Raw genomic sequence first — 11597 nt, forward strand, 5'->3', positions numbered from 1 at the left:
GGTATAAGAATTTCTGTTCCCCCAGCTTGGGCAGAATGTTAGAAGCATCTGAGCAGGCAGGAGAACATCTCAATTGTCTGATGAGAACATTGGAAATTCCTATCCCTCCTCCCTTGCGATCCTCCTCCTCATCGCCCCACCTTCCCCAAACACAGGCAGGAGCATTTAGCCGCTTCAAAAAGAGAACTGTTTAAATAGCATTAAGGGCCTGATTGAAAGTCACAAAAGCCATGACATTCAGAGTTAAGGCTAAAAATCCACTTGACACTCTGGCCTTAAGTCATAAAAGGCATGAGTCAAAGGCAGTAACTGAGTGCCCCGAGTTGCCTGGCTTCCGAGCAGGCGGTGGGGGGGTGCAAGTCAGATCTCTAAATGAGATTTAAACGAGCTGATGGCCTGAATTCACAAGGTTCAGAGATGCCGTTTGGATTAATTTTGGGATGCTGATCCGAACCACTTTGGTCTAGGAACTGGGCTGGAAAGCGTATTCTTTCCCCAGGGGCTGTCCTGAGAGGTGCTAAGACCCAGCAGCTCCAACTCCTGTCAGTCTGCGAGCTCGGAGAGCACAGGGGCATCATGCGGTCCAGAATCCGGGTTGTTTGTGATGTGCGCTAGTCTGTCTTGGAGCCCGAGATTGCAGAGTTGTACGAGGAGAGGCAGTGTGGTTTAGTGGGTAGAACATCAGTCTGCGAATTAGGAGATCTGGGCCACTGGCCTACTGAGTGACTTTAGGCAAGTCACTTCCCCTCTCAGTGCCTCAGTTTCACCAACTACTTGTCTTGCCTATTTAGATTGTTGGAGAGGGGACTGTCACTTACTATGACTGTACAGCACCTAACACAATGGCACTCCAATCTCAGATAGGAGTTTTAAATGCCATCATAACCCTAAATCTGGGACGTTAGTCCCTCAGCGAAATCGCAACATTATCAGAACAAATTAAGTCAGTTTTTAAAACCTTTATTATAGTAGAGGAACAAACAGAAAAATGTAACAGCATCAGATTTGTGCACCTGGAATAAGGATGTCCGTTAAGCTCCAGCCATGTTTGTTGGTTTGAATTAGCTGCTAGTCCTATGCTTTGCCAGGCTGCTTTCAAAAGCTTTTTATGGCAGCTCCAAGCTAATAGTATCCTGTCTAATTGCATAGGGTCACATAGCAATGCACTTGGGCCTTATCAACTAGAAGAAACTAACTCAAAATATGGACACGGCTATCCAGCTTTGGTTGTTTAAGGCAAAATTTTCAGTCATGGCTACTGAGTTTCAGTGCTCAGTTCAGCACCCTTTGGGGGCCCGGTTTATTTTAGGGATGCTGAGCACCCACAGGCCTCTAATTGGGGCATCCAGAATTTCTAGCCACTTCTGGAAATGCTGGGCCTTAACGTCTTGTCCTAGGGTGAACTTCATGACAACTTTATTGTGGGAAGGGCCACTTCATCCAAAGCAAAACTCTTTGTGGAAATGTATTGCTTTGGATGAAAGTTTCATTGGGAAGGTTTCTCTGGTCCAGGATGGAATTTAGGCCCTACATTCCAGGGAGCGGGGCAGGAGCGAAGGGAGGCATGATGACCAGGCTATAGTGTCAGTCTCTTTATATCTGGCCCAATGAATATTTAATTATTTATACAAAATGGAACAGCTACAACAGGCGAGACTGGGAGACTTGACATCATAGCCTGGTGATGAGGGCATTCAGCTGGGATATGGGAATGAGGCTCTGATTCAGAGCAGGGACTCGCACCTTGAACCCAGATTCCAAGTGAGTGCCCTCAACACTGGGCTGTTGACTTGTCTGGAGTGAGTCGCTTACTCTCTTTTTGCAGAAGACTTTGACCGATCTAGTTCTTGTTCTGATGCAGAACAAGAACAAATGTCAAAACCTTGAGTTGTTTCGTGAAATAGGACTCTTGTTTTCCAGCCCACCCTAGTTGTTGTACATGTTGCCTTGTTTGAGGGGGTAGGAGGGAAATTTGCAAGATTCATACAGTTGTACAATCTACAAAGCATTGATGCACTTCTTGAGGCGATAAAGACTCGCCTCCAACACAGACACGTTGGAATTGGGGCTTCTTTCGCTATGGGGACTCTCTCCATACAAAGACGAGGTACCTGGTTAGTCCTGTCTCATGGTGTAGCTCTGGATGGCAGTCTGGAAGTAAGCAGCTGTGTTGCATTCTGGATGGAAAAATATCAGATAACACTTGGGGCCAAAGTAACCCAGGGAGATCCCAAGCAAATTGATTACCATGCGCATAGCATCACAGAGGGTCACCAGCACCCCTCTGTACCTAGACATGACCAGGAAAATGGCAATCCTGGAAACGGAATAGCAGGTCATACACAGCGTGATGTACTTGGCTTCGTTGTAATTCTTGGGAAGCTCCTTGCCCATGTAGGAAAAACAGAAGCACAGAATAGAGAGAAACATATCTAGGCTGCTGTTCATCAGCAAGGCCAACTTGTAGCTCTTGTTGCATTGCAGCGCTACTGTAGAGGGGTCGTCCTCCTGAGCTAACAGAACTGGAGCAGGAGGGTGGATGATAAAGTTGGTCACAGTGATGGTGACTTTCAGAGCTATAATTACGGTTATAAAAATGTACTGGCCATTGTACTTCATCCAGTAGCTGTAGGCTTTGGGCAGCCAGGCAGCCGTCTTGAAAATGCTGACGATCTGGAAGGACCCGACGGTGAGGCAGGAGATGCACACGGTGAAGCAGAGGCTGAACGCTGTTTGCCGGCACACGCACGTGAACTCTGTCGGGATCCCTACATACATGGGGACGTTGACGAAACCGATGATCAGAGATGCCAGCATGAGGAAGCACATCCTGCCTCCTGCGGACTTCACCACGGGGGTGTGCGAATGAATGGCAAAGGTGACAGATATGACTACAGTGGCTATGAGGCCCAGCACCGAGAATAGCAGCAACACCACTGTAGTGCCTTCTTGCCATTGCAGATATTTCACAAGCCTTGGGTAGCACTCTTGACTTCTGGCACTGGACCACTGGTCAGCTGGACAAGGCTGGCAGTTGTACAGGTCTGCAAAACAAAACGTGGTGTTTCTGAAAGACCCTAGTAAGGGCTGTCTTGTCTGTAAATAGTCAATATGTCTAATAAGAGCAGAACTGATGGGAGCGATGATAAAGGTTTTGCACCCATACTGGCTCAGGCTACTGTCTTGTCAGCTCTCACTAGCTAAGCAGGGTCAGACCTGGTCAGTTCTGGATTGGGAGACCTCCATAGGAAACCCAAAGTAGTGGTGGTTGTACAGTAGCGAAAACTCTTCTTTCTGATTAATATGTGAACCAGTGCCGTAAGCTTGGTCTTAGGGGTACACTGTGCTGTTGGAGGCGAAGTCATTCAAAGGAGAGGTAAAGCCACTTACCGTCCTTAGTGATCCTGTGGGTTTGTTTTGGTTTGTTTTTCTTTGCAAGTGCAGGGATTTTAACCCTAGTGTCTTGGCTAAATTCCAATCTGGGTAGTTGCATTCTACATCCCCAAATTCCCCCTAAACTTGAAGTCGGAGTCAGTGTTCCTTTTCCTTTCCTGCTGGAGTAGTTTTGTGGTGCACTGTTACCCTAGAGGTGACTGCACTTCAACGGTGGCCAAATTTCCTCAGAGTACATAGTTTGTCAAGCTTCTTGGAATCCTTCAGGATAGACGGTGCTATGCAAATTTAAGATATAACACCTAAGGTCTTCTATTTGAGGATCTCGCAAAACATTGCAAACATTAATTTAAGCTTCCCAGCTCCCTGATAAGGTAGGGCGGTATGAAATCCATTTTACAGATGTGGGAACTGAGCCACAGTGAGGCCATGTAACTTGCCTACAGTCAAATGCTGAATCACCGTTAGAAGTGACAATGGAAGTCAGGTCTTCTGACTCTTCATCCCCTTTTCTAACTACACCTCTCCCGCCATGCCAGCTCCCGCTCCCTACACCACACACAGAGAATCTGAATCAGTGAGAGAAAGCGTGGCCTTGAGGGGATTATTATTACAATAATGGAGATCACAGCCAAGACTGGGGCCCCATTGTGCCAGCTGGTGTAAAAACACGTAGCGAGAGGCAGTGCCTGCCCAAAAGAGTTTACAATCCCGATGAAGAAGACAAAGGAAGGATTTATTACCCCCACATTATAGATATGGGACTGATGCCCAGAGAGGACTAAGTGACTTGCCCAAGGTCACAGCGGAAATGTGGCAAGGCCAGGACCTGAAACCAACTCTTCGGGTAAGAGATTCATTCCTTTCATAGATTCTAGGACCAGATGGGACCATTAGATAATCTAGTCTGACCTCCTGCATAGCACAGGCCAGAGAGTCTCACTCAGCTACCCCTATCTAGAGCCCATTAACTTAACTATAGACCTTCTGCTGGGAACAAGCACTGTTGGACTGATATGAAAACAAAGTGCATTTAGGCTTGTACGCTGCATTTTCCTTACCGTTGTGGTTGAGGAAAGTCCCTGCTTCACAGTAGATACACTCAAAACAGCAGCTGCTAACACCTGCGGGCTTTCTCCGCTGCCCAGGCTCGCACTGCTGGGAACAGACTGAAATGGGGACCTGGGTAAAAGGGAATTGGAGGAAAACAATGACAATCTCATAGTAACTTCCAGGTGAGCCGGAAGAACTTGTAAATGCTCCATAATAGTTGCTATCCAATTCCAGTTCAGCCACAGCATAGACAGGAAAGGGGATACACAGCTAGGATAAAGCCAACCAGGCAATATGCTTTACCTTTAAATAGGGAACAGGGTTTAGACTGTGCCCCTCTTGGGATTCAGCAGTCAGTTATACATACCTGCAATAACTTTACCAGCAAGTTTACCATGTTCCAATGGCAAAGAGCCAGGGATGGATTTCTTGGGATGGCCATAAGCAAAACATTCCTGGGATCAATCTAGCTACTGCATCACCTTTAAATAGAGAAGAGGGATGGGCATAGCCACAAAGGCAACGCTCATCCGGGAATTACCTAACCAGCCACCGGATGTCGCTGTTGTACCAGACAAACAGCTGAAGGAACATTCTTCTGGCAGGAGGCAATTTAAAATTTTAAAGCAAAGGGTGAGACTTTCAAGCCTTGTTTGTTTATGTACAAGTCTGGCACACGCAGCCCATTCTGACCGCTTTTCTTGTCGCCTGTCTTTTTGTTGCCCAAGTGATAGGATTTATATGCTCGAGTCCCATTTGTGTGTGTAACTATGGCACAGTGATCCCTAGCTCCTATATAGCATTTTACATTCGAAGAGTTCAAAGCACTTGACAAAGGAGGTCAGTATCATTCTCTCTGTTTTACAGATGGGGAAACTGAGGCACAAAGAGAGGCAGTGACTTGGCTGAGATCACCCAGCATGCCAATGGCGAACAGAAGCCAGGTCTAGCTCTGTACTCTATTGACTAAGCCCTACTGCCTTGGGTTTTGCTCATGTAGTTCCATGACGTTCCCACATGTGTGATAATGGGTGGAGGGAACTTGCCGTGTTGTTTGGGGTGTGCCAGGAGATGTTCTGGGTGATGAACAGCAGCTTCTGGTTCTTCGTGCTATAGGAGGCGATTTTCTGAAAAGGGTTGCTTGATTGGTCCCACTTCCACTGGATGATCTCGAAGCTGTTCGGAGTGTCGCCTTTCTCTCTGAAATTGATCCTCTTCTCAAGCAGAGAGAAGTCCACGCGCTTCACCTCTGGCACTAGCTGCAAATGGAGAAGGATGAGATGATCAATGCACATGTACTGCTAGGCACTGAAGTTATAGATTGGTGTCACTTCCTGAAAGTCTGGTTCTGCTCTGAAAAGAGATGCTGCCTAAAGAGCAGCCGTGGGTTTTTTACTTGGTGATTCCAGGTCAAATGCTCTCAGTCAGCAGAAATTTTCTTCTAAGAACCAGCATGGCAATTCACTTGGATCAGAAAGTGAAACTGGGCTCTTCTGGCTCACGTAGCTGTAGCCTGCTGTCTTCAGCGTGTACCTAGGAGGAGTGTAAAATGATGAGTGATGGGTGCAGGAACCCATCCAGTGAGAGAACACGTCTTGCTTTGGGCTTATGCAGTGAGTCTCAAAGAGGACTCTCCTCCCTTAGTGCTGCATAGCACTGCAGTCTTAGGACCCTGGGCCCAACTCTGTAAGGTGCTGTGCACTAATAACTCCCACTAGCTTCAGGATTGGGCCCCAAATTCTACGCTGAATATAGCGCTCCTATAGGAGTCAATTGGAGCCAGGTGCATAATGGGCCATCATTATGGGAAGCAGCGTGGTCTGTTGGACAGAGCACAGGAGTGAGACTCAGGGGACCGGGATTCTTTTCCACGCTCTGCCACCGGCCTGCTGGGTGACCTTGGCCAAGTCAGTTCCCCTCTCAGTGCCTCAGTTTCCAATTTGTAACATGGGGATAATGATAATTACATCCCTTTGTAAAGCTCTGTGGGATCTACTGATGAAAAGTTCTATATAAGAGTTAGGGTTTGTTATGATCAGGGTTTGAACCCCATCCCCTCAGCACAGGCCTCTACCAGTTGAATTACAAGAGTAACTTCCTTAGTTAGTGTAGTAGGCTGTTATCCTCTAGTGGTCCAGCCACCAGTGGGGAGATGTGACACACATTCTGCTAGTTTCTTATGCTTGCTATTAAAGGCAGGATTATAATAGTGTTTTCCTCCACCAGCTGGGCCAAGATTATCTCCTGGAAGCGAGGACTTCTGGTTTCTAGAGTGAGCCCTGCTGCTGACTTTGCAAATGTGTGACTTTGAGCACTTAACCTGTCTGGGCTTCATCCCACCCCCTGCCTCTCATCCCATTGCTAAAATGGGTGTCTTTGGAGGATCATGAAATTTAATTCGTGCTTGGGAAGGGCTTTGAGATCTCTGGATGAAAGCACTATGCAATGTGAGTGAAATTCAGCCCTGAACAGGGCCTATGTACCACTTAAGCTGGCTGGCTGCAAAGGAGGGTACATGCTGCCCCCATCCAAGAAGTGGAACAGCTTGTGTGCTCCTGCTGCATCTTGCAGAGCTCTGGGGAAGCATGGTGAATGCCCCTCCTGAGGCCGAGCGGCTCCCCACTGCCTCCAGCATGGACCTGTGACTTAACAGCACGGTCTGGCCTGGTGTCCTGCCCTTCGTCAGGCTAAACACCTTTTGAAGTCAGTTTGATGGTGGGGCGGGCTCCCCTTTTGGCCTGATGTGCCAGGGTAAAAGCTGGGAGGTGAGACGAGAAATTGCACAGGCCTGAGCAAAGACCTTAGGACGTGTCCCTTAGGAGTTCAGCTGTGTGGCGTGTCCTGGGGGCAAAAGTCTAGCTGAACACCTTCAGGAGTGTCTGATTCAGGAATGCTGGCCATCAGCAGCGGGCCAGGGGCACCCCTGAGTAGGCTGCATGCTAAGGGTATGTCTGCGCTTGCCATCGGAGGTATGATTGCAGCATCAGTAGGGCATACCTGAGCTAGATTTGATGTAGTTAGAGTAACCCACACATCTGGGTGTGGTGTTCCGTCCCCTCTAGTGGTACCGAGACCACTTAGAGATTAATGAGCCTTAGCTAAGAGCCACGTGTCTTTTCGCTCATGCAGTAGAGGCTCATTAATCTCTAAGTGGTCTCCGTGCCACTGGAAGGGACCGAGCGCCACGCCCGGGAGGTGTGTGGGTTACACTAGAGTGATCTCCGCGCTGAGCTAGCCAGCTGAATAAGTGCCTAGGGTCCTGGGCAAACTTCTACAGCCACCGCTGAAACCCATGCTGCTGCAGCTTCACTGCTATGCCTAAAAACCTTTTGAGGATCTAGGCCTAAGTGACTTGCCTAGGATCACACAGGGAATCTGTGGCAGAGCACAAAATTGAACATTGGTCTCCTGACTTCCCATGAACCAGCCTTCTGCCTCTGTTCATTGTGCTGGGTACTGGGTGTATACATAGTAAGCAAGAGACCCTGCCCTGAAGAACTCACAATTTAAATAGACAAGGCAGACCATGACTGGGATTCGAAGCAGAGGCAGAGAGAGACAAAGTGACTTACCCAAGGTCACACAGCAGATCAGGGACACAGCCAGGCTTGGTTTCCTGGCTCCCAATCCAATAGCCTATCCACTGGCCCCTGATGAGCAGTCCTCCTCCTCTGCAGTCCCATTAGCCTGAATGGGTCTGCTTGGATGAGCAAGAACCATTTGTTTAAGGAGTGGGATGGAAAAGGGCTTGCACAGCTCGGCAGCGATCCTCATGGTCAGATAAATAGACGAGCCAAGCATCACGAGAGATCCATTTCAGCTATTAAACAGCTGATCAGTTTTGTGTCATTTGAAGCATCTGCTGTGACACAAGATAGTTGAATAGAGATTGAAGGCCAGCACTTTCCAACGTGGGTGGTTAATTTTGAGCATCTAGTGGCCTCCTTATCTGATGGGCTGAGTACCCCTAGCTCTCATTAAAGTCTGTGGGAGCTCACCACTTCTGACAAGGGGGCAGCTAGTTTAGGTGCCTATAGTCCAGCACCTAGGCGTGAAAGTTTTGGCTTAAATGGTTTGTCCCAGGTCACATGCAGGAAGTCTGTGGCAGAGTGAGGAACAGAACCCAGGTATATGAGTCCCAGCCAGGTGCCTCAGCCACAAAAGTCCTTGTTTCCTTCCCCTTCACCAGGAACAAGCCAATGCTGGCTGCAGTGTGGCCCCAAACTATTTCATCACCCTCCCCAGCCATGCCTGTTTCCTACTTACGCTTGACACGTGGGTACCGCCGAATGGCTGAGATGGGGGCTGCTCATAGTTTCAGCATGCAGCGAGAAAAGCCCCCCAAGGAGGTAATCGCCAGCCAGATAGAAATCGGAATACTGTGTCTCTGAGCCGGCCATGGTCAGCAAGACACTAACGCACATAGCTAACACCCCTGTGCTCCTCATGCTTCTATGGTGCCTTCGTAAGCAGCTGCTGGTGAGCACCCACAGTAAGTTTCTTGCCCAGGCTCTGCCAGTTCCTGGGTCTGGTGCTTGTTTTCGCACATTTCTGCTGACTTATTTCCATACATTTCAAGGGGCCAGCCTGAAAGGATTTGTGTGTGTTTACATTTTTCATGGACTATTGCATTGCCATGGGCAGTTAAAGCCAGCAGGGCTGTGCATCAGATGGGACACTCCTTGCTTGGAAGAGGAAATGCCTTTTAGAAGGCAGTGGTTGTAATGCTGATGTTTGTTAAGGGACTGCTCCTGCCTGTGCATTTGCCAATGTGCCGCAGAAATCCATCAGGCCCTCATCAAGTGGGAGGCAGCATGGCCTAATTGATAGGGTTACTTGCCTGGAGATCTGGGTTCTGATCTTCATTTAGCCACTGGCCTGTCTCTTCGCTTCCCTGTACATATGTACAGGTTGAGAGTTGCAAGTCAGAAGATGGTGGCGTGTGTTGTCATTTTCCCTGTAATCAGTTTCCTCTGTTTTCAAGGGGAAAATATATAAAATTTAGAATAGGAAAACATGGTCACAAAGCCCCAACAATTAACAGGGAGACTCAGGAGCAGGCATGGGATCCGAAAATGACATTTATTTATTTAGGGTCTACGTTTTCGGTACTGACTAGTGATTTTTAGGTGTCTTAAAGTCTGCGCACCACAATCAGAAGCACTGTTTTAAGAGGCCTGATTTTCAGAAAGTGCTGAGCTCTAGCCTCTTGAAAATCTTAAAGGTGGCTATAATAAGCGGCTGACCACCTGTGTTTAGCACCAGCAAAGTTTTCGGGACACCAAGGAGATTTTAAAGGGACGCTGCCAGGTTTAAATTCGCTGCCTGTGTTAATAAGAGCAACTTAGGCAATTATCATGGAATTTTTTTAAAAAATCTAATGGCCTTTCCACCTCCAAAGCTGTTTGGTTGTTCTCTCTGCAATTTTCCCAGCTTGGGCAATGAAAATAAACCAGTCCGTTTGGGTAAAAAATTTTAAAAGTGCCTATAGAACTTAGCAGCCCAAGTCCCCTTTTCAAGTAACGTAAGCACTTGAAATCAAGGGAAGTTAGGAGCCTGAATACCTTTGAGGAGCTGGGCCTTATCTGCATGGGAAAGTTATACTTGTACACCATAAGGTGTACATTTAAATCACTAGAGTTATACCTATAAAACTCCCTGTGTGGACACTCTCTTTTTCCAGGTTATGTTGCTTTGGAAGCGGTTGAAACTAGGGTGCAAAAAGCCACCCTTATTCCAGAATAAGAGTGTCCACATGGAGCATTGAAGCAGTATATAACTATACTGGTATGACCAGAAAAACTTTCCCATGAAGATACACCTTTGGCTGCCCAAATGAGTCGCTGAGATGCTTTTTGAAAATGTGACCCCTCTCTCTTTTTCAGGGTTGTTATTTGTCTTATCAGAGTGCCTAAGAGCCCCCAGTGTGCTAGGAGCTGTACAAACAGACACCAAAAGATGTACCCAAAGGGAGTATCACTGTCTGGTTCCAAGGCCCCACCCCTGCTCCATGAAGGGGATGTTATTGTTTTTAAAAATAAAAAGCATCTCCTTTGAAATTAGCACACAAAAAAGAGAGAATTGGAAACATTTTATTTTTGTTTAATTTTAAGTCTGGATGGACAATATCTAAGACACAGAAAAGGTTCCTTCCTATCTAGTTTATTATTAACCCCAGCCCAAGTACAGCAGTGTGGCTAATGAATAGGACATGGCAATGGGAGTCAGGAGAGCTGGAGTCTGTTCCAGGCTCTGCCACTGACCTGCCTGTGATTAATGTGAGCAAGTCACTTCCCCTCCCTGTGCTTGTGCAGGCTCTTCAGGACATGGACACTCTGTCACTAGTGTCTGTACAGTGCCTGGCACCATGAGCTCTGATCTCTGCTGGGGTTCTGGGCAGAGCTAATCAGAAAGTTTTAATCGAAAATTTTCTCTCAGAAAAATCATTTTGATTAAATCAATTCCCCCCCCCCCCCCAACGACCATTTCAATTTTAACAAAATTTCATTTTGGGGAAAAAATGAGGGGGATGAAAATGTCGAAATGTAGTTTCATCCCATTATTTTTCCCCCCAAAAAATCTTGAAACGTTTTGCAGGACAAACTACCTGTTTCCTGATCCAGGTGACTTCTGGGTGCTGTTGTAATATAACTAATCAGTAGAAGTCCTCACTCCAAACCCCTGTGCAAGGGGACTGTTGGTCCGTTACTAAAATTTAGGGGGCAGGAGAGAGTTGGTTGGCTAGCTCTCGGTACCAAAAGAAAGGGGCAGGGTCGATGGGGAATCAGGACCCTGAGACTGGCAGTCTCCAGGGGCAATGGAGAGAGGCCAACGCTCCAGGTCAGCCTGACTGACAGAGCAGGCAGGCTAATGAGAGTCAGGAGGCCTCCGTGTGTGAGCTGGAACTGTCCGGCCAGGGCCAAGCTAAGGAGAGAGCAGGAGGCTGAGCTGAGCTGGGGAGCACGCGCCAGCCAGAGCCAGAGAAAACCAGATAAGCAGACTGAACCAGGGAGAGCTGCAGCAAGAGCCAGGGAAGTAGCCCAGGGAGCAGGTCAGTGCTGGGAGCAGAGCTGCAGCAACCAGAGCCAGAGGGGCCAGAAAAGCAGCCCCGGGAGCTGGAGGCAGAGCAGCAGCAGCGCTGAGGCAGAGTG

The 11597-nt window shown here is 47.9% G+C and overlaps 1 protein-coding gene across 2 annotated transcripts; it reads right to left on the reverse strand.

The window, feature by feature from the left end:
* Positions 1-266: 266 nt before the first annotated feature.
* Positions 267-11597, reverse strand: TAS1R2 (taste 1 receptor member 2). 2 transcript variants are annotated; one of them, XM_043531897.1, is made up of 4 exons: positions 4814-11597; positions 4455-4575; positions 2270-3044; positions 267-1979 (listed from the first exon to the last, which is right to left on the reverse strand). In XM_043531897.1, the coding sequence occupies exons 1-4, from the start codon at positions 4886-4888 to the stop codon at positions 1841-1843; spliced, it is 1110 nt and encodes a 369-aa protein (XP_043387832.1). In that variant the 5' UTR covers positions 4889-11597; the 3' UTR covers positions 267-1840. The 2 variants fall into 2 exon arrangements, with proteins under 2 accessions (XP_043387832.1, XP_043387831.1); XM_043531896.1 differs by having other exon boundaries at positions 272-3044; positions 4814-5979; positions 8019-11597.

This window comes from Chelonia mydas, chromosome 18 (genome assembly GCF_015237465.2).
Source record: "Chelonia mydas isolate rCheMyd1 chromosome 18, rCheMyd1.pri.v2, whole genome shotgun sequence".
NCBI classification, from domain to species: domain Eukaryota; kingdom Metazoa; phylum Chordata; order Testudines; family Cheloniidae; genus Chelonia; species Chelonia mydas.

Coding starts and splice junctions, on each gene's coding strand:
- TAS1R2 (XM_043531896.1), bottom strand. CDS start 4,888: ATGGCCATCCCAAGAAATCCATCCCTGGCTCTTTGCCATTGGAACATG. Junction 4,576..4,813: donor TGCTGGTAAAGTTATTGCAG/GTATGTATAACT, acceptor CCTTTTACCCAG/GTCCCCATTTCAGTCTGTTC. Junction 3,045..4,454: donor GACTTTCCTCAACCACAACG/GTAAGGAAAATG, acceptor TTTGTTTTGCAG/ACCTGTACAACTGCCAGCCT.